Source organism: Rhinopithecus roxellana, chromosome 13 (genome assembly GCF_007565055.1).
Source record: "Rhinopithecus roxellana isolate Shanxi Qingling chromosome 13, ASM756505v1, whole genome shotgun sequence".
NCBI lineage: Eukaryota > Metazoa > Chordata > Mammalia > Primates > Cercopithecidae > Rhinopithecus > Rhinopithecus roxellana.
Genome location: NC_044561.1, coordinates 82,538,297 through 82,565,647, shown reverse-complemented (window position 1 = coordinate 82,565,647; position 27,351 = coordinate 82,538,297). Strand labels below are relative to the sequence as shown.

General features: G+C 42.7%; 1 protein-coding gene across 8 annotated transcripts in view; it reads right to left on the bottom strand.

Annotated features, from left to right (window-relative positions):
* The window catches only part of RALGAPA2 (Ral GTPase activating protein catalytic alpha subunit 2), a 329,915-nt gene that overhangs the window by 293,045 nt on the left and 9,519 nt on the right, over positions 1-27,351 (bottom strand). For all 8 annotated transcript variants that reach the window (XR_004052562.1, XM_030914155.1, XM_030914151.1 and 5 more), the window contains exons 2-3: positions 4,348-4,458; positions 258-310 (exon numbers count right to left, since the gene is read on the bottom strand). Coding sequence is in view for 7 of the 8 variants with exons in the window: in XM_030914155.1 (XP_030770015.1) it covers positions 258-310; positions 4,348-4,458 (164 nt within the window). In the remaining variant the exon portion in view is untranslated. The remainder of the gene's footprint in view (positions 1-257; positions 311-4,347; positions 4,459-27,351) is intronic.

Below are 27,351 nucleotides of genomic sequence, written 5' to 3'. Positions count from 1 at the left end.
TGTGTGTACTCTTCCATCTAATAATTTCACATCTAGGTACCCATACAGGAAAAACTCTCACATGTTTGCAAAACAAGAAAATCACAAGAAAATTATTTGTGGAACTGTTTGTAAAAGTGGGAGGGTGGGAGGAAGGAAGGAAAGAAAAAAAAATATGTCCACCAATAGCCATTTTTGTCTTCAAATAAAATTAAAGATCAAAAATACTTTATTTCCAACAAGAATTATAAAAGTTAAATAAATTCATCAAAACTTACTTCAAAAAGGAAGAGGATGGAGTCCAGCTCCTCCCTTTGTGACTTATTATTTCCTGGAATATTAAAAAATAATTAGTTATCATGACATCATTCAAACTTTAGGACATTACAAATTATGCTAAAAGGCAGCTTAAAACTAGTAAGCCTCAACATACATTCATTTATTCAAAAAATAGCAAGAGGCAGTATGGAGAACACATTAGGATTGCAAACAGACAACCGAGCCAGACTGCTTGGATCCACATCCAGCAGAGCTGCCCCGTGCTAGCTGCTTGAACACAGCTTCCATGTTTTCCAACTTGTTACCAAACTATGATGGGTAATTTATTCATTTCTCAACTAGTTACTTATTGGCTCAAATTGTGGCAGAATGCACAGCACAAAGAAAAATTTCGAAGTTGGTAATATAAAAAGTCATAGAGCAGATAACTATAAAAGTAGTATATCTTTTTGGGCAACTGCACATTGTCCTATTCATAATAACAACAGTAATAAAACCTACAACACCTGCAGCAGAGGTTACCATTTTTTGTCCTGTCTGTGTACCAAGCATTGTGCTAAGTGCTTGACATACATCACTTAATATAGGAATCCAACAAACCTCTTCTGTAAAGGGTCAGACAGCAAATATCTTAGGCTTTGCAGGCCTCTCTTACAAACACTCAAATCTGCTGTTACAGTACAAAATCAGCCACAGACAATACATAAATAAATGGATACGGCTTGTCCAATAAAACTTTATTTATAAAACAGGCAGCTATAAGCTGTAGACCCCTGATCTAACTGAATCCCACAGCTCAATGAAGTAGATATCATTCACTCATTCGTTGAAAAACTACTACAGAATGTCTACATGCCAGGGATTATTCTAGCCCGAGGATACAGGAGTGAGCAAAACAGATAACAACCCCTGCCCTCAAAAAGTTAATATTCTGGCAGGAGGGGGCATTCTATAAATGAGTGAGAAAAACAACAGGGAAGGCAGATAGAGAAGCCTAAAAAGATGGTATGCAATTTTGACTGGGGAAGTCAGAGAACATCTCTCTGGTAAGGTTACATCTGAGACAAGATCCTTTGAGGTTAGGAAGCAAGCCATATGGAAATTTAGGGGAGGTGTGTTCCAGGCAGAGGAACTGAACAATGCAAAGTCCCTGTAGCTGAGCATGTCTAGCATAGTCAGAAAACAGCCAGAGGCCCTTAAGGCTGAAGCACACAAGGGGGAGAGTTGGAGCAGATGAGGTTGGAGAGTAGGTGAGGCAAAGGAAGGCAGATTAGGTGGACTCTGAGACCACTGTAATGGCTGGGAATGAGAACCCATTTGAAAGTTTAGAACAGCCAAGAATCATGATTTGACTCATACTCTTAAAGGACTCCAGCTGCTCTTTTGACAAGAAACTATGGGATGGGAGAGGGCACAAGTGTGGAGGTGGGAGACCATTTCTGCGGCTAATGCTATAATCCAGGTGAGGATATCAGGAGTTTTAGTGTTACCAGTGTAGGCAATGAGAACAGGCCGTGATTCTGGATGTATTTTGAAGATAGAGCCAGTAACTCTGGAGCTTTTGCCTGAATAAATGCAAAGGCTGAAGTTACCACAAGATTATTTATTTCATTATTCCTGGTAGGCATTTTCTTTTATTTCTTTTTTGGGGTACACTGTCTTCCCTGCACTCCAATAGAATACAGATTATACTAAAAGCAAAAAAACTTCAAAAATCTCACTATTTTTATTGGTTCTTCATTATGATTCTTTGCAGTAGATTGCAAGAATGGCCACAATCAAAGACCACCGCAGTGCCTCACCCTGAATTCCTTCCGCTCCATGCTTGACAACTGCCCCTGTTCTATAGGAGCAATCAGGGCATCTGACAAGGGGTCCCTCAATTTTTCCTCTCCATCTCAAAATGTCTCCATATCTACACTATCCCCTTATCTGCTCCTCCGTACATAGAAAGACCACCTGTACACTCCTCTCCGTGTCTCTTCTTCCTTGACCTGTCTCAACCCACTTCCCCCAACACCTGCACCATCAGTTATCCCCCACTCCAGCTGACCCACTCCTCAGTCTGCAAACAGGCTGATGCATTCCTCAATAACCTGCCCATGACCAGGGTGAGACACAATCTGTGTCTTCACATCAAACTTTCTGAAAGGATATTCTCATGGGTCACCTTCACCAGCTCACCGCCCTGTGACTCCATGTTCATCTGTTTGGCTTCCGACCCGCTCCTCACCTAGAACCTTTCTCTCAGCACTCACTGACCAGCACACTGAGGGGTTCTTACTCCCCAGCCCATCTGCATCTCACGCACCAACGGGCTGACCCTACATGACTTCAATTCTTTCTCCCCTGGGCCTCTGTGACAAAACCGTTTCCTGGCACCCCTCCCACTACTCCATCGCTTTCCTTTGCATATACCCAGTAAAATAAGGAATTATCTAAGAGTTCTGACCATCACTCTCTTTCTCTGTATACTTTTTCCCTTGACAACAGCATGATTTCACCTCTTTTCTCCCAAGCTCCAGTCACCTACATTGTACCGTCCAGCCAACACCTACACCAAGGTATCCCCCAGGCACCTCAAACACAGAGTGCCCAAAGCTACTCTCACCCTCCTGCCTTACAAATCTGGCTCCCCTCCAGGGTTCCTACTGTTAATGGTACCTCACAAAGCAGACTCAGTGTCCTGAAAGCATCTTTGACTTCTCCCTTTCCCTTATAACCAAGTCTCATAGATGGTAGACCCACTGAGACACAACACTTTTCTTTTCCCTTAACTACTGCCTCCCTGGATCAGGCATCACCATCCCTCACATGAATGACTGCATCAGCCTTGCAATTGGTGTTCCTGCCTCTAGTTCACTTGCTACTTTACAAGACACTTGTCATAGTAGCAAACGCTTTCAAGAGCTCTAACCACCTCCAGAACAAAGTCCAAACTCCTTAGCCTGCAATTCAAGGCTCCTTGCAAGCATTATCTAATTTCCTGCAAATCTCTTTCACACACCTTTGCTGCAAGGAAAAAAAAAAAGCTTTTCCCATAGATGTCGTAAGAACAGCCTTGGCTCTACTCACGTTCTCCCCTCCACCAGCAGTGCCGCTCTCTTCCACCTGAAATCCTGCTGTCCTTCAAGGTCCATTCCCAAGGCCACCTCTTCCCCAAAGCCTCATCTATACACTCAGCAGGAAGTCATCTCTCTCACTTCCCAAGAACCACAGAATTCTGTCTAAATGTCTTACAGAACAACTAACTTTTTAACTTTTTTCACAGTTATTTATGCATATGGCTTATTTTTTAAATGAATGAATGACATCTACTTCATAGAGCTGTGGGGATTCAGATTCAGCCCATAGACTACACAAAAACGAAGGAAGACGGTGATGGCAGCTACTACTCACTCACCATGGACTATGTGTCAAACTCTGTCCTAAAATGCTAGGATACCTGTGAACCTGTTTAATGCTGACAAGAGGACGCCAACTCAGAGAGAGGTTAATCCATCCAAGGAGAAACAGCCAGAAGGGTGGGGCCGGGTTCCCAACCCAGTCTGGCTCCCCAGGCTATACTATCCTGCCGCTTAGGTGACAGGATGTATAAATGTATACAGAACAGAACATATAATGTGACCTTGTTGGTTTGATTTTCAAAGAATATAGTCACAAACATATTTCAACATAATACACTAATAATATATCTGGAAGGAGATGCAGGAAATCTTTCATAGTGGTGCCTCTGCAAGCAGGGCAAAACAGACAGTTGAGTTTTCATTTCAGGTCCTTTCACAGAATCTAAATTTTTTAAATAGTACGCATGCATAACTTTTCTTTCTAAGTAACTTCTTCTTTTGAAAATCATGCTCTCTAAGGGTTTCTTCTGCTATATTTGCTAGCCATGTGTTGTTCAATTAACATCTATATAAGTGAAAGCTCAAGAGAAACAAAGATGCCACCCTGTCCACCATGCTCTCACAGCTTTGCTAAAGTCTTGGCAAGACAGAAGGCTTAAAAATGTATAATTTGTAGCTCATGATATACACAACTTATAAAAATGCCTGCATGTTTAAAAAAAAAATACACAGAAATGCTTACCTTTTAATTTCAAACTATTTTCCAGTGTTATAAAATTTTCATAGAAGATGAAATATATCTGAGAATAGTTGGTCTCAAAAAACTGCTTAAGATCACTTGCATCCACATTATCTGAAAAGAAAAAGTTTCCATTTACGACAATTCACTTTATACAATTACCAGAATTTAGAAATAACCTTCTCCAAAAAGAAGGCAAGTACAACTAGTTTCATTCCGTTATAAGACAACACAGAACAAAACAGTATTCCTGTTTGTTTATTCTCCACCTAAGAGAGTTCTTAACTGAACCTTGGGTACCACCCACCACTCAGCCCTGCTCAGGAGACCGTGGGGCCAATTCAGGGAGATCGGAGCTGACAGGCGCCAGCAAGGACAGACAAGCTAGAAGGTCGGAGGTAAGCAGGGGCAGGTCTGGGGAGGGACAACATGACTTCCTGTTAGGGGATGAGCAAGTAGAGGTTCATGAAGGAGGCAGTTTTTGACACAGGCTGTGAAGAGGGATAGGTTTGTACCTCTGAAAAACAACTTCGCTGGTGGAGCTCCTAAATGGACCAATTTCTGCTTCCTCCCCACTAACATACCTCTCTGGGCATGAAAACAGAAACCAGCTCAAGTGAACTAGCACAGGCTCCCCAACCACAAGCTTCTAGATGACCTGCCCCACTCATATATGGACACTGTAGGACCTACCACGTGTTCCTAGAGTTGCCCCTGTTGTACTAGACAGTTTTGCTAAACCACAGACTGCGGACAGAGAGGCGGGGGTGTGGGGAACTTAGCACAGTGACAACTCCCACTGGGGCTGAGTAGCAACACAGCCAGTTCTTCCAAGGGCCCCGGTCAGCCAGGGTAAAACCTCACAACGCTGGGGGTCAAAGTAGTCACCCACTGTCAACATACCTTTGTACATTTTCCTCAGCAAACAAGGTTGTTTGTGCCATTTACAGTCCTGACCAAGGAGTTGGCACTTTGGAAGAATACACTAGCACCTGAGGAAAAGTAAAAACAGCTTCCTGGAGCCAGGCATTGTAGCTCACACCTATAATCCCAGCTACTTGGGAAGCTGAGGCGGGGGATCGCCCAAGCCCAGGAGCTTGAGGCTACAGTGAGCTATGGTTGAGCCACTGCACTTCAGCCTGGGCAACAGAGTGAGACCCCTGTCTCTTAAAAACAAAACAAAACAAAAAACAAACAAACAACAAAAAGCTTCCTTAAAATTCTGCAAGGATTACTCAAGAAAAACACGTGTTGCTCTTCAATCTGTAACAGTGTTGTACTAATTGCCTTTGCAATCCTAATACTGAATCTATGTGAACATACATACTACGGTGTTCAAATTACATAATGTTAGCAATAACGCAGATGATTCTGAAGAGTTGTTTTTCTCTGATAATTGTATAAGAGCTTTTCATGCAAAAATGTGCCCTGGCTCTTTGAAATAATGCATGTAAGGTGTTTATAAAGTCTTATGAGCTGCCAATTTCACACTATATTTACTGCACCAAAATAAAACTGGGCACAGAGCTGTGAAAATTCCTAGCAAGGAACAAATTTACTGTGTGAAAGCAGGTAGCAAGGAAACTAGTATCATCAACCCACACGAATATTAACATTCCTGTGAGCTACACAATCTTGCCAAGGAATCCTTGAGTGCCTTGTGCAGAATCTGCCAGTTCCAAGAAAGAGTTCAGTACACTTCAACTCTAATGCAAACTGCTAGCCCATCTACCACTAACTGAGCCCTCTTTCTGAAGCCGGCTTCACTCAGCTGGCTCCCACTTCCCCTCAGCAGTCAGCTGAAACATCCCCACCTTACCCCCAAGACTAGGTCTGCGCCTCTGCTGTGTAGCCCCCACTCTATGCTTCCCTGTCACAGAACACATCACATTTTACTTAATTATGGTGGAATTCTGATTGAATTCCTGACTTAATTCTGATGGAATGCTCTGTCTCCTCCGTTAGACATATTCCCTGCCCTCACAGAACCCACAGCCTATCTCATGAATCATTATGTCCCATGCATCTAGCACAATATTTAGTTCAATATTTCTTGAATGAATTGAGAATTCATGAATTAGCCTACACATACAATGATAATGACTATACCTTGTAAACCTACAAGAAATAGCCTAACTCTCAAAATCCTTGGGGAAATCAAAAGACAAATCTCATCTCTGCTGAGGACTCCTGATTTCCATCTGCAGCCCTGACATCTCCCACTGCAGGCTCTAGTCTCACAGCCTGCTGCCAGCTGATTCTCCACATGAGGATCTCAAAGCCCTCTCAAATTAAACGCGTCCAAAGGGAAGTCCTCCATCAGATCCTGTTCTTCCCTCAGGCTCTTCCCTCTCAGTAAGTTGGAACCCCCATCCACCCCGCTGCTCTGGCCACAGCCTGGGCATCACTCCTCATTACCAATCCCCAGTATGCCATTCTATTAGCCTGCCTTTATCACGTACGTGTTCTAGCTCTGGACCGCTTCTGCTCTCCACGGCCTTGCCTGGTCTATGTGGCCATGAACCCTCACACAGGCTGTGAACTCTGCCCATTGCCTGGGTTCCCTGCTTCCACTCTTCTTCCATTCCCCGTAGCAGCCAACAGGAATATTTAATAGAGTCAATCAAATCAGATCACTCCTCTATTCAAAACCTTCCATCTGCCTTCAGTAGGACTTAAAATCCGAACTCTTTACCATGGCCGGCAAGGCCCTGCCCGATTTCCCCCACTCAACAACAACTTCACTGCACACCACTCTCCCCTTCACTCCCTATCCTCTAGCCACTGTGGATTCTTTCCATTTCCCAAACTTCCCAAATACATTCTCCACTTGGGGCCCCTGCAGGATGCTACCCCCACTCCCAGATCTTCATGCAGCTGGTTCAGTGTATGAGACAAAGTAGCAAATGCAGACACTATGTCTGTTCATCCTGCTTATATGACAGCAGAATTCCACAAAATCCCTTGCCAGTAGAATTTTACAAAGCCCCTAACTCAAAGACCCCTCACAGCCCTTCAGAAGAATGCCCTGAAGATGATAAGCAGGATACAGCACCAGTTCCCACATCTCCTGCCTGAACCACAGCATTTTCAGAAAAGATAGATTCATCTCAGCCCTTGCCTCTTCCTGCACATAATATCTGACAGGATTAATGATTATGCCTCTATAATCTATATCCAGATGACCCTCACACCCAAACCTTGATAAGATTTTGCTCTAATGTAACTTCCGAGCACACTTAATGTAACTTCTGAGCACATGCAGAGTGCGCCACCTGTATATAAACTGTGGGCTAAAGCACTACTTTGGAGCAGTCTAACAGACACTCTCTAACTCGCCCTGGTTGCAAACCTCAGCAAGACTTCTGAATAAAACTCGAACCTCAGCAAGACTTCTGAATAAAACTAATTTTAATTGTTTAAAAGCATCAATTTTTTTTCATCAACAGGTCTCATCCTTCAGAATCTGGATCACACATGACTTCCTCAAAGAAATCTGCAAGTGCCCCCATGTGTCACTCCACATTTCCTCCTCTCCCCGGCCCTCTCCCTTGGTAGGCTCTGCAGTGAATGTGCCTCAGACACAGAATGCCATAAGCTGGCAAACAATTTCTCTAGCATGGAGGATGTGGGTGTGCTGATGCAGCAAGCTGGCACAGAAAGCGAGATCAACAAGTCCCCATCTTTCCCTCCCTTACTCCCTCATTCCCTCAGACACTCAAATATCAGCAAACCAAACAAAGAGGGTCCTCATCATGTTCAAGGATCCCTCTTATACACTGAGATGTCCTCATGAGGCCAAAGGTCCAGGTAACAACCACCTTTATCCTCAGCCATCCAATATCTTTCTTGTGGGTAAGGCATTGGTGGTGTTGAGCTTAAGTGCTCACTAACAAGACAACTAGATACGTTCCAGGGTACCCAATGCACAGTGAACCCGGAAGCACGGCATCTACATACAGCACACTCAGTTACTCAGTTTATGTACGTGTGTTGAGAACTCCTCATTGGTCTGGGCATCCTCTTCGCGTGATTCCCCCTGACAGCACTTCAGACGAGTTGAAATCATCCCTTTATTAATTTGCTGCCTCACTGTCTGGCTGCTAGAACGTAAGCAGCATGAGGGCAGAAATCTCATCTGCTTTGTTCACTGTTGCATCCCCAGCCTGAAGAACGAAACTTGGTACATGAAACTTGGTACATGAAAGGTACTTAACACATTTGTTAAATGAATAACCAAATAACAAATATCAGATATTTTATCTTTAATTCAAAATCTAGAATCATTTCTTGATGTGTCTTTTTTTTTTAAAGACTCATCAGAATAATATTTATAAAGTAAGCATAGGTCTCAGGGAAGGCAATCACAGGCAATGGAATTCAGCAACCTGTGAAAAGAAACACAAGAAAGGATCAAAAGCCTACTTTTTAACAAGGCTAATATCAAGAAACATTGAGATGTAACAGGAAGGCTTTGCTCAATTAAAAAAAAAAAAAGATGACAACTATGACCACAAACTTCCTTCAGACAGGCATTCTTGACCCACTCATTCAAACATTTACTAGCCCCTATCCATGCCAACAAGTGCTGCGTTAAGCTCTAAAAAATTCAAAGAGAATAAGACCCGAGGCCCTCGGGGTGCACAGGTAAACAAGCAAGTAACAGAATAGGCACCATGGCTGAAGCCCATGCTGGACACCACAGCAGGGAGTGGATAAGGCCACATGAGGGGGCCAGGAATGCTAATGTCATACATTTATGTCACGCTTTATGCTTTAAAGGAAATGTTCATGAGTTTATTTTATTTGACCCTCACCATGGCCCAATGAAATAGATGGGCAGGGGTGATTAAGAGAAAGAAACCTCAGGGTCAGCATCTCACGTGACCTGCCCAAGGTAACAGAGCCTGTTGGGGACGTCAACAGAACCCCTACCCTGGTCCTGCAACTCCATACCTGAGTAGTACAAAGGCCTCAGGGACAAATGGGAATAAATCAGTCAGGAGTATAAAAGAAATAAATCATCACCTTGAGGATGAGCAGGAGAGCCAGAGGAGAAAGAGAAGGAAGGAAAGCCCAAGGTAAGAAACAGGAGTGAGTGACACTGAAGAAGCAGCTCATGGAACTCTCCCCACAGCCTCTCAGGGCTGTAGGGAAGAGGGAGGGAGGGCAAGGCTGCACTCCAGAGTCCAGGTGGGAAACCGCCTTTGAAGGGATGGCTTCCAGGGTTTGGCATGGAATGGATGCTAGCACACTGGCTTACTACTATTACAGAACTCAGGGAAGTATGTCCAAATTAACCACAGGGAAGCAAATGGCAGACAGCCTGGCAGAACTAGAGGTCATTTCTGAATTTTTAAAGAAACCTCCTTTAACTTCTCATTTTCCTGCACCACCAACCAACAGATTGTAAACTGTGTCTATTATTTTCACCTTAAATCTCAAAGATAATTTTCCACATACCACCCAAAACCACCCTCCTCCACCCCTTTGTCCAGCTAAACCTCTTGTTGACAAGTATTTCTCCACATCTAGCTGAAAGGTAACAGCAAAGGTTGAGGGCAAAACCTCCGGGGCACACTGCCTGGATTCAAATGCAGAAGCCACAGGGTCTTGGACAAGTTATTTAAACACTCCATTCCTCAACTTCATCTTTAAAAAGGGGCTAACAGGCCAGGCACGGTGGCTCACACCTGTAATCCCAGGACTTTGGGAGGCCGAGGCTGGTGGATCACTTGAGGTCAGGAGTTCAAGACCAGCCTGGCCAAAGGGGTGAAACCCTGACTCTACTAAAAATACAAAAATTAGCTGGGTATGGTGGCATATGCCTGCAATCCCAGCCACTTGGGAGGCTGAGGCAGGAGAATTGCCTCAACCTGGGAGGAGCCAAGATCGCACCACTGCACTCCAGCCTGGATGACAGAGTGAGACTACATCTCAGAAAAAAAAAAAAAAAAAATTGGGCTAACAATGGTTCTTACATCACAGGGCTGCTGTGATGATAAAATGAGCATATGTAGAGTGCTTATGAGAGCTTCAGTCAGCATTATAGAAATGTCAGTAATTTTAGAATTACTTTGCTCCTAGCAAAGGTCACTAATCCTAATACAGCAGTAAGTACTACTAGTAAACACACCCACAAAACCAGTGGGATTATCCCTCTATTTCCTTCCACGTATAATCCTCTTCAATAGCAATTCTATTGCTTTTTAGTTGGAAGGGTCATAACACAGTCTCACAAAAACCTGCTTCAGCAGACCCCTAGACAGCACCAAAGGAAGGGAAAAAGTCCTCATCTCACCCAGTGGGATGCTGTCAAGAGAGGAAGGAGCTCAGGTTCAGTTCTCCCCTGAGGAATGACCCCCCTGCACCTTTTATACTGCCTACACCCCTCTATTCCCAAGCCAGAACTAAGAGCCATCCAAGCCCTGTCTACAGTCCTGTGTGTAGATGAAGATAGGTGTCCTTTACTATTTTACTGAAATTCCCTGGATAATGCCACTGAAGGCCTGATGATCAAGATAACAGGCTGGTGATAGAAAAAAGGGTAAATGAAGAATGTAAGGCAAACTTGACAACTTAATAAAACAGTCATTCAGAAGCACTCAATGAGAACAAGGAAAATAATGAAGTGCAAAAGAACTAGTCAGACACAAGACAGAAAATGCTGACAACGATGAATGTCATTAGTAATGCACCATTACTTACTTATAGGCTAATATGATTCTGGCGATTTCACATTTAAACAGCTGCCTAGGTCCCTGGGTAGTTTGTAGAAATGCCATAAATCATTCCTTCCTTCCATCCACACACTGGGATGGTACCACCCACAGTGTACAAGACTGAGCTCTTGACTTGCTTTGACTAAAAAGGCCTTAAAATGTGGCAGTGGTTGCTGGGAGAGCCCCAAGTAGTGGCTGATCCAAGCAAAATGAGAAAATTCATGAAGAGCTGAACCCAACCCACCAGTCTGGAGACAACCCCAGGCAACCATGAGTGAGAAGAACCATCCCAGCCAATACAGACCCAACACAGTGAGGGAGAAAAATAGATGCCTGTTGCTGTAAAGCTTGCGGAAGCTGCTAGGTTTGGGAAGGCTTGTTATGCAACACTGTTACAGAAATGTTGGTGCAGAAGAAGAAACTCAGTACAGAACAGCCTCACTGGTCATGAAGGCCAGCAAACCTATGAAGAGATACCCCCAAGTATAATACATCATCCCCTCCATTAAAGAAGGAAAAGCAGGAAAAATGAATCCAAGTTACAGAGGCTGCCCACTGACACAAACTTTCTGTCAACAGTGATCCATGCTAGCCAGGGTGAAGGCAGGAAGTCCTTTTCCTGACACCAGCCAGTATGTTTCAGTACCTCCTGTGCCTGCAGTAATGTGCTAACTGCAGGTCAGAAGCTCATCTACATCAGGAGGCAAAAATCTACAAAGTAAGACTTTCCAGACTCAGCAGGCAATCAGATCATTAAACAGGAGGTATATCAGGAATGACTGGCTTTAATGGCCAATCAACATTCTTATCATCATCATTATTATTATTAAAGAGAAATTCACATCTGGAAAATGCCTATAAATACAGACTTTAAAATGTCTCCTGGAGAATCACTTGAACCCGGGAAGCAGAGGTTGCAGTGAGCAGAGATTGCACCACACTGCACTCAAGCCTGGGCAACAAGAGCAAAACTCCGTCTCAAAAAAAAAAAAAAGTCTCCTGGACTGATTATTTGCAACTACAAAGTATGCATGTGGATCAAAATACTAATTTACACAGCAGAAAACTTAATGCATCAGACAAAAGACTCCAGCCCCAGTGCTATCATGGCGTGAAACTCAAGATCTGGTCAAAGATGTGGTGTGAGAAGCCCAGGTGGGAAGGATGGAATAGGAAGTGGGCTGTGAAGGAATCACAGAGTCCCTTTTGTCCCCTTAGCTAAGCCCTAGTCATCCCCACAAGTCAGTTCACAGGTAAGGACACCTTGCCCGGCTCCTCACACACTGCTCTTAGATGCCCCTCCTACTTCTATACCTCAGTCTCCCCCACCAGACTGTGGACAGAGAGCGTCAGGGTCTCCCATCAGCCAAAGCATAGGTACTGAACACATGTGTACTAAATAAGTGTATCAAACAGCAGAATTTAGATATATAGAGAGGCTTCATAATTACTCCTTTCAAGCATTCCTGAAGGTCACACCAAATAACAAAAATGATTTTTTAAAAATCAAGGTAAAACTTCTTACAATAATGGACCAAAAAAGATTCCTCCAAATCAGAAGGAGTCAGGACTACTATCCTAGATAGAGATGATAAATTACTAAAACAAAGTAACAAGCAATGAAGGTCCACCCTGCAGCTAGTATTAATTTCTAGTAAATAGCAACATTTTCAAAAGAATGATGGAGCAAATGTATGTTCATTCCTTAAGTTACCAACAGCATTCATATTGTTAAATTACCTAATATTTATCTACCATCTAAGTCTCTATGTTATGTAAGAAAAGTCTGAAATCAGAAACATCCTCCTCAGCACTAAAATTTTTAAACTTGTTGATATACTTTAAGTGAATTCATATTTAATTATATCTTTTTACTTTTTAACAAGTTATTTTCTACAAAACAGCAAGGAATTATCACCATCATATTTGTTTCACACACACATATATAATGCCTGCTACAAATGTAAAATTTAAGGCATAACTATGAGTAAATATTACCAAAAGTACGCTTTCTAAAAAATAAAATAGGACAGGAGCAGTGGCTCATGCCTGTAATCCCAGCACTTTGGGAGGCCGAGGCGGGCGGATCACGAGGTCAAAAGATCAAGACCATCCTGGCCAACATGGTGAAACCCCATCTCTACTAAAAATACAAAAATTAGCCGGGCATGATGGTGTGCACTTGTAATCCCATCTCCTCAGGAGGCTAAAGCAGAAGAATCACTTGAACCCGGGAGGCAGAGGTTGCAGCGAGCCAAGATTGAGCCACTGCACTCCAGCCTGGTGACTCCGTCTCAAAAAAATAAAAAAAATAAAAAAAAAAATGTCCTCAGGCCCACAATTTCCTCCTGTCTCTCAATTAAAGTGAGCAAAATTGGTAGAGATCACAAAAAAGACCCTTAATACAAATGTTATCAGGAGTTTCAAAAATTAAAGAAAATTAACATAATCACTCTCAGTTAAGGAGTTCACTCCTCCTGCAGATTCAGCCAGCAACTCAGGCCAGGGGTTCCCTCAGTTCCTGTCCTGTCATCTGAGTTCTGTCCCACAAACCGAAATACCAACAGCAAATCCCTTCTTGGATTTTCTGCTTCAAGAAACTCCACCCCCAACCTCACTCACCCTTCCCCATACCCTCCCTGTCCACTACCCCCTCTCCTCTCTGTCATATCTTTTTCAGTCTAAGGCTATTTACAGAATTTCTGCAAAGCTTTATGAACCAAAAGACATAAGTCCATTCTACAAGTACACTTGTCTAATATCATCAAGATTTCATATTTCAGAAAAATTCTCTGAAGTACTATACATTCAATCTGCACCCACTTTAGCATAAACATCATTGGAAATATTTATATGGAATTACTCCTGAAGTCATCCAGAAGTTAAGTAATAATGTACTCAAGATAACCCTGGCCCCTCCTTTACTACACAGCACCCCACCAAAGATGTCCCCTTGCTCCTTGCAAGACCCCCCATTTCCTCCTCCTTACCTAGCTACCATGAGCTGCCTAAGAAAGCACACTCAATAAGGAAACTATAATTAGAAGTGATCATGGACCACCCGCTAGGTACACATCAGGAGATGTCCCACCAGGCCTTGCACTCAGGTTTCCATCCATCTCCTGGGAAATCCAATTCCCACATGATCTTCATCTCTGACTGTCACCCCCACACAGGTCTGGGCATCACTAATCTCACCCTAGCTTCCTAACCCTACCCTCCCACCCACTATATCCAATAAAGCTCACCAAATCCTCTCTTGTATGCCACCTGCAAAGGCTCTTTCCTTTCAGCTGTACCTGAAACCTGGAAGTCCCCTCAGCACACTGGTTCCTTGCAGTCTGCCTGGTAAGGCTTTTGTCTTCCTCCTACACTCACATACCTCCAAGCCTAAGATGAGACAGGTGGGCCCCTTGCTCCCCACTGCAGTCTCCAGACCATTCTGGTCCTTCCCCTCACACACACAGTGCTCCTCTGCTGCTTACACCATCTCCCTCCAACTACATCTGTACCAACTTTCACTGACTGGAGTTGCACAATCTTTCCCCTTCCCAAGACACTCTCCCGAAGATCCCAGGGACTGGCTAACTGTCTTTCAGTACACTACGAGCACTGTCTTCACTCTGGTTCCAACATTTATATATATGATGCCTGACTCCCTCATTTCTAATGAGATTGTCCTCTACCCTACCTCTGCCGCCCACACCCACAGCCAGATCCTAGACCTGGTGGTTACTTACAATCTCCCCACCTGCAAGCCTCAGTTTCAAGCAATCTACTCTCTCGTCACCCGCTATTTCTTATCCTTCCCGCCCACTCCTTCTGGAACCCTAATTCCAACAACTCTTCAACCTTACTGGGTCTTTGAATCCAATAACACCACCATCTTGTCACTATCTCTGATGCCCCTCAAGTCCTCACTTCCTTTCTTTCTCAACTTAGCTTCCACAGTTCCTCTTTTTAATCAATCCTTTCACTGTCCTTCAACCCCTCTGCCACTTTCTCCCTCTAACATATTCATGCAGTAACACCCCAGTCTTAGTTTCAACCCTGATTCAATGGAAAGTATTTATCAGAGCACAGACCACGTACTGGATACAAAAGATTTTTTTAAATTTTGTATTAAATATTTTATGCATGTGAAAAAAACAAGTTTTGTATATACATAATTTATGATGCATAATAAACACCTTAAATCACCCACTCAACAAAAGTATCCAATCCAATCAGGTTTTGACACCACTCCCCAACACTGCACTAAGGAGTTCCACACCGCTAATCCAATGGCCAATTTTCACTTCTCTCCAGGGCCAACAGCAGATACACATGTAATCTGTGCCCAAGCACCACTAGCCTGGTCCATCAGAAGGATGCGGAGTCCAGAAGCCTGACATAAAACTTCTGGATATATGTTGGGGCCTAAAGTGTATATTCTCCTATTGCAAGTGATATAGTTTGGATATTTGTCCCCTCCAAATCTCAAGTTGAAATCTGATCCCCAGTATTGGAGGTGGGGCCTGGTGGAAGACATATGGATCATGGGGGTGGATTCCGCATGAACATCGTGGTGCTGTCCTTACAGTAATGAGTGAGTTCCCTCTCCATTCGTTCCCATGAAAACTGATTGTGACAAAGAGGCTGGCACCACCTCCTCTCTCTTATCATGTGATGCCCACTCCCCTTTGCCTTCTATCATGAATGGAAGCTTCCTAAGGCCCTCAAAACAGGAAGATGCTGGTGCCATGCTTCTTGTACAGCCTGCAAAACCATGAGTCAAATAAACCTCTTTTCTTTATAAATTACCCAGTATTCCTTTATAGGAACACAAAGGGACTAAGACCATAGGAAATGAAACAAAGTCATCTTTTAGCTCCACTGACAGGTTTGTTTCTTACATACAATTACAGCCATGTTGTACATGCTAGCTATACTAGTTTAAATTATAAAAAAAATTCCATAAATATATATTCAAAAATTTATCATAACTGAGCATTTCTTTCCACAAGCATTCTCCATAGTATTTTAAACTAAAAACTGAGAGCAGCCTGGAGCAGACACTGTTGCTTTCTCTCCAGCTCCTTCACCTCACCCACTATCCACAACAGACAGTCCCTCTTCCTAACAGAGCCTCCATTTGCTCAGGGATCTTCTCCTGCACAAAGCAGTGCCCCTCTCAGAAGCTGGCCTGTTCCCAGTCCCAGAGGGAGGACCTGATACTGCTGAGCCAGTTATGGTGGCAACATGCCCCTTGCCAGTGACTCAAGTCTGTGACCCAATGCTGATCAATACAAAACAACAGAAAGTCTGATGAAGATAGCTGAGACAAGCTTTATTGATTTTGAGGAATAAGTGTTCCCCTTTTTCCTGCCTTTGGCTATCATTCTGTCTGAGTGCAATGGCTGTGGGCATTTTGCCACCCTGAGGACAAACCGGCCACACTAAGGATGGCAAAGCTAAGAGGCGGAAAGCATATGGACTGTCAACATCACCAAACCCATGAATTAGCTAATTCTGGGGCCTCCCTGCCTTGGGGCCTCTTTTTATAGGAGAAAGAAATTCTTACTACTTGCTTATATTTGAGTTTTTTGTTACCTACAACCAGAAATATCCTTGTAGGCAGACAGCTGACATAAAATTTGCCAATTCCAACAGGAAACAAACACTAGTGTCAACTGAAAAGATCACAGAAATCATAATACTAATCCTACTTCATTACTGAAGGCATATTGTTTTCATTTCTTTACTCCTATAAAGTAAACCAGATGTACAACATCAAATTCTTAGCAATCAGATAAATAGTAACACTTGGTTAACCAGGAGTGATAGTCCTTGTGTAAAAGTAATTCTGTATAAAGATATAGTCCAAATACTTAGTGTTAACCTTTTTAAAAGTACAGCTATTTTTACTTAACATTTTTGACACACATTTCTCAAATGCAGGATTCTAAAACTTCGTTTTTAACACATATCAAGTACCAATATAATAAAACACACTATACAAACTGATATCAAAATCAAATGTGAGTTATATTACATTTTAATATATTTATCTCTCTTTTAGGAATCAAGTTTCATCAGATATTTTAAAGTCAATGCATACTTGGATCTCCTTTTCTTTATCTGTATTGGAGCTAGCCTACATTATAATCAAAATCGCTCCTGAGGGGAAAAGTTGGAGACAGAAATAAAATGACTACAGCCTAGGAACTGTAGTCACCTCTACCACCACCCGCCCCCCCCACCCAACTAAGGAGGCAGGAAAGTGATGAGGAGAGTGTTTACAGCTGTCCAATAATGTATCATGTCAAATAATTATGACTGGCGGTAATAACAGCTCACAAAACAGCTTTGTATACATTATACAACCTCCAACAACCACAGGATGGTGGGTATCATTCTTACCCCCACTAGAAAGGGTAGGTCACTGCCAGGACTCGAACCCAGGCAGTCAGCCTCCCATACTGTTCACTCAATTAAGTGTAATACTAATAGAAAGTTGGCCGGGCACGGTGGGTCACACCTGCAATCCTAGTACTTTGGGAGGCCGAGGCCTGCAGATGACTTGAGCCTAGGAGTTCGAGACCAGCCTAGGTAACATGGTGAAACCCCATCTCTACAAAAAATATAAAGATTAGCGGGACTTGGTGGTGTGTACCTGTAGTCCCAACTACTTGGGAGGCTAAGATGGAGGTTGGCTTGAGCCTGGGATGTGGAAGTTGCAGTGAGCCATGATTGAGCCACTGCACTCCAGCCTGGGCAACAGAGCTAGACCTTGTCTCAAAAAATGAAAAATAAAATTTCAAAAAAGATATTGTAACTTTAAAAAAAAGAGAGAGGAGGTTAAGGGAAGCATGCCTGGAAATATATTTTGTTTTATTTTGTTGTAAAAAAGAACACAGGAGAGATATGGCACAAGTCACAGAACTAAATAGTTATTACATACAAAAGTACACCCAGAAGTTGGTTTGTTTAAAAAGTACACCAGAGCCAGTTTGCAAGTGGAATGACCTTTCTCCTAGACAATTCAAAAGGGTGGCATTTCTGTGAAATTAACTCAGTAAAGACTGAAGTGGCTTTCCCCAAGGGACCGTCTTAACCTCCAGGAAATCATCATATTATCTCCAACTTGTGAGCAGCCTCCAATATTGTCACCTCTGCTGTGTCCCTAACACAAGAAACCGAAGGCCCTTCTGGTCGCTGGGCAGTCACTCACAGGCACACAATCTGCTAACAGCATGTGAAGGCCTGAAACTCACGACCTGAAGGATGGGTGATAGGGAATTTTGTTAGAGGAGTCCAGTGGAACACACTACAGCCATTTAAGTCTTATGTCCTTCTTCACTTACTGATGTGGAAAAAAATCCAAGGCTTTAAGTCAAAAACATAGTGTTAGACCACGCAGAATGACTATTCATGTAAAACCGTGTTTGTGTGTGTAACCGAGGCAGCAAGCAAGGCAGGTGCAGGGAAGAGAGAGAGAAAGGAATGCACCCAAGCAAGAGCCAGCCTAGAAAGCACATTCACTGGGATCTCAGTAATGCTCGGCAGGGGACTGCAGAATTTGAGGACGCCTTGATACCTAAATTATTTTTCATATATTCCTATTATCCAAATGTTTACAAGGAGTATGTAAAATTGTAGAACCAGAAAAAAACTACAAAGCTGTTTTGGGGGGTACTTCCAGGGTGTTCGAAAAAGGGATTTTTTTCAAAGCCTGAATATTTACCACAAAAAACTCATCAATCACAACACCAGGCCATACTTTTCTCCAAACCTGTCTTACTTTTCAACTTTGAAGAAACCTTAAGACCCAAACAATATATAAAAGAGTATCTTTACCAATTCTAAAATGTTGTAAAAAACAGCAAAAGACTTAAATTTCCTCTGTCCAATTTTTAATTATACTCCTCCTGTAACAGCACATACATGGTACATAATGCTTTGGAATGACCTAGTTATTTAGAGGAGCTTTGCTGCCTTTGTGTTTCTCTAGACATCATTCACTGAAAAGGATAAAAAATAATAGAACTGGGCAGAAAGACATTTCTCTGTCCAGCCATTCAGCAGCTAGTACTGAGTAGGCAAGAGCAAATGTTTGACACTTTTGAATGCAAAGAAGTGATGAAATTTCCAGTCACAATGAGACCCATTCCCAAGACCTGGAAGCCTTAGTCCATGTGAGTCAACCTCTCCTTGTTGTGCTTAAACCTGATGCTGACTGACTGTCAACTGACAGAACAGAAGCTTCTTCATAGCACACTATAAAAGTGCTAAAGAGATGGTTTATGCTCAGAAATGATGTCTCTGGAAGAATATATATGATTCTCCTCCTGTATGGAGCTAACCTAATACTGTCATATTTTGAAACACCACAGCTAACTTTCTGAATAAGACATAAGGTTCAGTTAGCAACACTGGTTCACAGAATTACGTGTTTGCAATTAACACTGAGCTAAAGATCAAGATTCCCTTAGGTCTTTCCATTGAGAAAAGACCAACATAAAGCACAACTGGGGTCCTAATTTAGGTGGATATCTGATGTGGAACCAGTCTGCAGTGTTTGCTGCCTTTTGCAACCATTCATATTAAATTGTTGGTGTACTGACCCATCAACATTTTTCTGGTCTCATTCTTTTCCAGCCGCTGACAGATCTCCATGTTTTCGTCAGCAGCAGGAGCACTTTTTAATGTGCCTGTTCTCTGCCTGTCAGTAGAGTTGGGGATAACAGCAAGCCCGTCTCCATATTGCTACAAGCTCAGGCCACTGTGTGGGCCCATTACATGGCCCACTATACTCCAGCTTTGCCATCCCACTGGCCACAAAGTGTTTCCATCCTGTCTTCTCATCACTACTCGCTGCTGCAGTAAGGAGGGACACAGGCTGTCTGTCCCCATCTTCCTTAACACTTATGCTTGCTACAGCTTCCGCAGCCACTCATTTCTCTTCTCTGGCACTGCTTCTTTCTTTCTCTTCCCTCTTCCCTTGTCTGCCTCCAGTCACTGGTCAGTTTTTGGGCAAAAGATCTGACCTTTTATAAAGTAAGCCAAAGAAAGCTTTGTTACAAAGCTTGTGTTCAGAAAACCAATCTCTGGTAAGCTAACCAAGCAAGTGTAGTCTCTATGAGGGAACCACATTGATTCCTTTAGACCTAAAGGTCAGCTCAGATCACTCCTCTGCTCTTAGCCCCACTAGAGAGCCCCACCTTATCTTACTTAGAGTAACATCCCAAGTCCTTACTGGGATGCCAAAGTCCCACGCCATCTTACCCCTATCTCCCCTCTCCCACCCCTGCTCCTTTCCTGGCTTCTTCTATCCTCCACCCCTCCACCCCTATTGACTTCCATGAGATTTCCAGTCTATTTATGACTCAGAGCCTGGTACTTACTGTTCCCTCTGCTTAGAACACTATTCCCCAAAAATAATCACAAAGCTGCTCCTTTGCTTAACCCAGGTCTCAGTCCAAAGCTCTCTTCAGACAGGCCTTCCCTGACCCCAATATCTAAATAAGCATACACATACCCTTATCAAGCTTAATTTTTCTATCATCATTACCTGAAATTGTATCATATATTTGTTATTTGGTTTTTTTGTTCTTGTTTTTTAGAGATGGAGTCTCACTGTGTTGGCCAGGTTGGTCTTGAACTCCTGGCGTCAAGCAATCCACCTGCCTGGGCCTCACAAAGTACTAGAATTACATGCACGAGCCGCTGTGCCCGGCCTGTTATTTATTGTCCATCTACCCCAATAGAATGAAAGTCCCATAAGCGCTAGGGCTTCATCTGCAAATAGCAGGCACTCAGTCACTATATGTGGAATGACTTTAAAAACAGTGGAAATAGTCTAAGCTATGTAGACCTAAAGAGTGGTCAATCCCATTTGTTAAAAGGGCAAACCTTTACTCCCATCAAACTAGAAAAATAATCCTCTCACTTAAGCCTGGGAGATCAAGGCTTCAGTGAGCTGTGATCATACCACTGCACTCCAGCTTGGGTGACAGAGAGAGACCCTATCTCAAAAAAATTTTTTTTAATTAAAAAACAGAAAAATAATCCTCAAATATTACGCCCATAATCTTAAATAGAATTTACAGAATGTCATCTAAGGTTTGCTCAATGATTTATGATTATTAGCACAAAAGTCAATGAACGTCTTGTGGTACAAATGGGCATGGGCAGAGCTACAAGCAGTTCTGTTCTGGGAGGGAATGTGCCAGAATGCCTTTCCTCTATTCCTCTACTTTCTCGGAAATACAGGAGCCAGAATGAGATTCCATCTCTAGGAACAGGACAAGTGATCCAGGCTGGCCAATCACAGTACTCCATCTCCAGGAACAGGACATGGGATCCAGGCTGGCCAGTCACCGTACCTCATCTTCCTCACCCAGTGATTGGTACAGGAATGGGTACGGGCCCTAGGGGAGTGGCCACACTCCTCTCAAGGGTCACTAGCTGCCAGGACATGTCAGGCTGGCAATGCTAGGGACCATCACACCTGTACCTGGCAGAGTTGGCCTGAGAATGAAGCAGAAGCACAGAAAACAAAAACACAGAACCAAAGGTAGAGACTATTTTTCACGAAGTGGGGAGGTGGGAAAAGAGAGAGTGGATATGAGACTGAGTAAGTATCCTGACCACATCACTGTGGACAGTCACCTCGAATGCCAAATGCTCCCTTAGACTGTTTAGTTATGTATGTCATTAAATCCCTCTTTGACTTAAGTTAGTTCAAGATGGGTTTCTGCCACTTGCAACCTAAAGTCCTAAGTATTACAAATACAAATATACTCAACACATACTACCCTTCTAGTGGAGCAGAATAATTAAGAAAAGAAAAAAAAATGCCTAGTCTGGTTAAACATATACATACAGGTGGCTGTCAAGAGCTGAGGAGAGGAGGGAATAAGGAGTGAATGCTTAATGGTTAGTTTTCCAGGGGTGATGAAAATGTTTTGGAAGAAGATAGAAGTAGCAGTTGCAAAATGCTGTTAATGTACTAAGCACCACTGAATTGTTTACTTTTAAAAGATTTTTTTTTTTTTTTTTTTTTTTTTGAGACAGAGTCTCACTCTGTTGCCCAGGCTGGAGTGCAGCAGCTCAATCTCAGCTCACTACATCCTCCACCTCCTAGGTTCAAGGTTTTTGGCTTTTGGTTTTGTTTTTTTGTTTGTTTTTTTGTTTTTCTGAGATGGAGTCTCGCTCTGTCACCCAGACTGGAGTGCAGTGGCACGACCTCAGCTCACTGCAACCTCTGTATCCTGGGTTCAAGTGATTCTCTTGCCTCAGCCTCCCAAGTAGCTGGGATTACAGGCACCCACCACCACGCCCGGCTTATTTTTGTATTCTTAGTAGAGTATTTTGTATTTTTAGTTTCACCATGTTGGTCAGGCTGGCCTCGAACTCCTGACCTCAGGTGATCTGCCCACCTCAGCCTCCCAAAGTGCTGGGATTACAGGTGTGAGCCACCAAGCATGGTCTAAAATGATTAACTTTATGTTATGTGAATTTCACCTCAATAAAAAAAATTAACATTCAAACAATGCTGCAAAGCACTTCTTGATGGCAGAATAGGCTTTTGCAAAAGAGGAAACTGGGTTAAATGGGATATACATTTTAAAGATCATTGATCTGTATTAACAAACGACTTTTCAGAAAGATTGTTCCAAGTTACAGTCCTATCAAAAGTGGAGAGAGCTCACACCATATACTGTCATCAGAGAAAAAAAGACAACAGCAGATTTGCTAATATAATGGATAAATACATTTTAATCTCTAAGTTTATATATTTACATTACTAGTGAGGAACAAACACTGAAAACGTTCTTATGGGTCTTAGCATTTGTCCATTTGCAATTTACATATACATATATTTTGAACATTTATTTACTACAATTTTTCTTGTTAATTACACATAGTTTTTTATGTATTATGTGTGTAACTATTTCTCCTCTTATAAATGTCAAATATTTTTCCAGTTCATTATTTACTTTTTACTTCAGTTAAAGGTGATGTGTCTGTTTCTATATTTATTTATTTTAGGAGCAGGAAAAGAGAAAAGGAACAATTCTTTCCAAAACAAATATCTGCAATATGACACACACAGACAAAGACACAGACACATGTTGAGGAAGACTAGAGGATATTTTACTTCCACTCCAGGAGTTCAGCATAAGCTATACCACATCAAGCCTAACTGGTCAAATGCATCCTCATCTTATTAGATACTATAGAGTCCACGGAATAGAGACAGTCTGCACTGTTTACACCAGGAATATGACCAGACAGAAATAAAACACGGTGATCCTTAACAGAAGTTGTAAAGAAGCAACGTATGTCTTCAGTTCCCCTCTCTTCCATGCAGTTTTGAAAATACTATCAAATATTTCATTTAAAAATTTTTCCCAAATAACCCCATTTAAAAAATGGGCAAAGACATGAACAGATATGTCACAAAAGAAGACATACAAGCAGCCAACAAACATATAAAAAAATGCTCATCATCACGAATCATCAAAGAAATGCAAATCAAAACCACAATGAGATACCATCTCATACCAGTCAGAATGGTTATTAAATAGTTTAAGGCCGGGCGCGGTGGCTCAAGCCTGTAATCCCAGCACTTTGGGAGGCCGAGACAGGCGGATCATGAGGTCAGGAGATCGAGACCATCCTGGCTAACACGGTGAAACCCCGTCTCTACTAAAAAATACAAAAAACTAGCCGGGCGAGGTGGTGGCGCCTGTAGTCCCAGCTACTCGGGAGGCTGAGGCAGAAGAATGGCGGGAACCCGGGAGGCGGAGCTTGCAGTGAGCTGAGATCCGGCCACTGCACTCCAGCCTGGGTGACAGAGCAAGACTCCGTCTCAAAAAAAAAAATAAAATAAAAAATAAATAAATAAATAAATAAATAGTTTTAAAAAAAAATGACAGATGCTGCTGAGGCTGTGGAGAAAAGGGAACACTTACACACTGTTGGTGGGAATGTAAATTAGCTCAGCCACCGTGGAAGCAGTTTTGAGTTTCCCAAAGAACTTAAAAGAGAGTTACCATTTGACCCAGCAATTCCATTACTGGGTATATACCCAAAGGAAAAATAAATCATTCTACCAAAAAAAAACACATGCACTCATATGTTCATCGCCATGCTATTTACAACAGAAAAACATGGAATCAACCCAAGTGCCCATTAGTGGTGGACTGGATAAAGAAAATGTGATACATACACACCATGGAATACTACACAGCCATAAAAAAGAATGAAATCATGTCTTCTACAGCAACATGAATGCAGCTGGAGGCCATAAACCTAAGCGAATTAATACAGGAACTGAAAACCAAATACCACATGTTCTCACTTGTAAGTGAGAGCTAAACACTGAGCACAAGGGGACATAAACATGGCAATAAGATACACTGTACACTACCTAGAGTGGGGACGGAGGGAGTGGGGTATGAGTGAAAAACAACCTATTTGGCACTATGCTCACTATGTGGATGACGGGATCCATACCCCAAACCTCAGCATCATACAACATACCCACGTAACAAACCTGCACATGTACCCCCTGTACTGAAAATAAAAGTTGAAATGTAAAACAACAATTTCCTCACTAGCTGTAACAGGTCTTTGACTGGGGGGAATGTGACTCAGCTTTGGTTTTTATAAATTTAAAACTTTACAATAATGTCTCTCTAATTTTGTTCCCATGAAGGAATATCTGGGGAATTTGCCTAAGCCTGCCCTTGCCAACAGCTCTCCAGCATTGCTGCCCCTCTTTCCCCCAACCCTCATCAAGGTTTACGAACATCAATCTCTCTCCCTTTGGTCCACGGAAATAGTCCTTTCTTACATCTATTCCCCTTAGAATCCAAGAGATTGGTCTGATAATGAATGTGTGTAAACAAAGGAGATTAGAGAATTCATTTGAGAGAAACCACCACTCTTAATTCATGATCTTGAATCATTAATTTAATGTTGGAAACTTCTGACTGATGAAAACAATCTTGGGGCAGGAAGGCTTTCAGGAATTGTTTAAGCCATGATGGACCAGCTCTGCTCCCCAGTAGACTTAGATCCAGCTATTCAGAAATCACATTTTTGGTTGGTGGGGTTTTTTTTTTTTTTTAAGTTACTTATTCTAAACTAAGATTGCAAGCTCTGGTATGCCTAGTGCTATGCACAATGTCTGGCACATAGTTTGTGTTGGACATATAACTGCTAAGTGAATAAAGAAACTTGAGCCAGCTCCCTGGGTTCAGATCCTGATTCTGCCACTAACTGGATGTGTAACCTTGAACAAGGTTCCTAACCTGTCTGTATCTCAACTGTAAAACAGGGATAATGATAATCCCTATCGCATTTGGGCAGATTAAATGCATTAATAAATGTAGAAATATGTGTGGCACTGTTCAGCACATAAAAAGTACTAAATAAATATTAATTATTATTATTCCAAATAGGGGAGTAAGTTATCAAGAGAAATCAAGATGAAAAAGAAGCTGCTCAGGTTCTCTATGTACTTATCATTTAGTGGGAAAGAACACGTATAAGGCGTGAACACAAATAAACATGGTATGGGCCAGGCGCAGTGGCTCACGCCTGTAATCCCAGCACTCTGGGAGGCCAAGGCAGGCAGATCGTGAGGTCAGGAGTTCAAGAACAGCCTGGCCAACATGGTGAAATCCCATCCCTACTAGTAATAAAAAAAAATTAGCTGGGCGTGGTGGCACGTGCCTGTAATCCCAGCTACTGGGGAGGCTGCAGCAGAAGACTTGCTTGAACAGGGGAGGAGAAGGTTGCAGTGAGTGGAGACTGTGCCACTGCACTCCAGCCTGGGCAACAGAGCAAGACTTTGTCTCAATAAATAAATAAATAAATAAATAAATAAATAAATAAATAAGCATGGTGCGGCCAGGCGCAGTGGCTCACACCTGTAATCCCGGCACTTTGGGAGGCTGAGGTAGATGGATCACAGGTTAGGAGTTCAAGACCAGCTTGGCCAAGACGGTGAAACCCCATCTCTACTAAAAATATGAAAATTAGCCAGCCACGGTGGCAAGTGCCTGTAATCCCAGCTACTCAGGAGGCTGAGGCAGGAGAATCACTTGAACTCAGGAGGCAGAGGTTGCAGTAAGCCAAGATCGCACCACTGCACCCTAGCCTGGGCTGCAAGACTCCATCTCAAATAAATAAATAAATAAATAAGAAAATAAATAAGAAAATAAGCATGGTGCAAAGTCAAAGGCCATTAATACCAAACAAAAGGTACAAAGTGCTGTGGGAATTCTGAGAAGAGATACGTTCAGGGCAAGAGGATGAAGAAAGCCCACATGGAAGATATAAAGTGTTGGCACTGTCTCCTGGAAAAACTGTAGATGGCAGGATGGACAACAGCTTCCAGGAAATGGATGGTAGATTAGTTTGGGTTCTCTGAGAAGTAGAGGCCAAGACAGGGTTAGACATGCGAGAGATTTATTGGGGAAAATGACCATGGAGGATAAATGAGAAGGAGCTGGTGATGGCAGGGAGAGGATTTAGACCACAATGCAGGTCTGACCCCTGGGAAGGGGAGTGGGGAATGAAGGAAGGTTGAGTAGGAAGAGTGTCAGACTTCAACACAGTTCTGAGAAGGTCTTAGGCCAACAGGAAGTCCTCAAGCCAAAGTGGCCCTTCAGAGGCATCTGAAGTGTGCAGGAATAGGTAGCATTAATACTCCTGCAGTGCTCAGTAATGGGCTAAGAGCTTCCCAAGGGAAACTAAGCTTTGGCTCAAAATTGGTAGATTCAGGGAGCAGCAGCTAGGGCCATCAGTCAATCATGCTCCCCACAGCAGGAGAAGCAGCACATTCTTAGGGCTCTCATAGTCAGGCACAAGCAATGTCACAAGTACCATGCTTGTACTTTCAGGCATGGCTAAGGTTCAATGAATATGCGTCATCACTTGAAATCAAACACAATATCCATGGGCTCCTGAACTTTATCAAAAGGAATTTTTTTAACTTAACCATAATTGTAATATCAAAATTTGATTACTACTTTGTCCAGGGTCAGTGGCTCACGCCTGTAATCCCAGCACTTTGGGAGGCCGAGGTGAACTAATCACTGGAGGCGAGGATTTCAAGACCAGAATAGCCAACACGGCAAAACCTTGTCTCTACTAAAAACACAAAAATTAGCCAGGCATGGTGGAGCAAGCCTGTGATCCCAGCTACTCAGGTGGCTAAGGCATGAGAATCGCTTCAACCCAGGAGGCAGAGGTTGCAGTGAGCCGAGATTGCACCACTGAACTC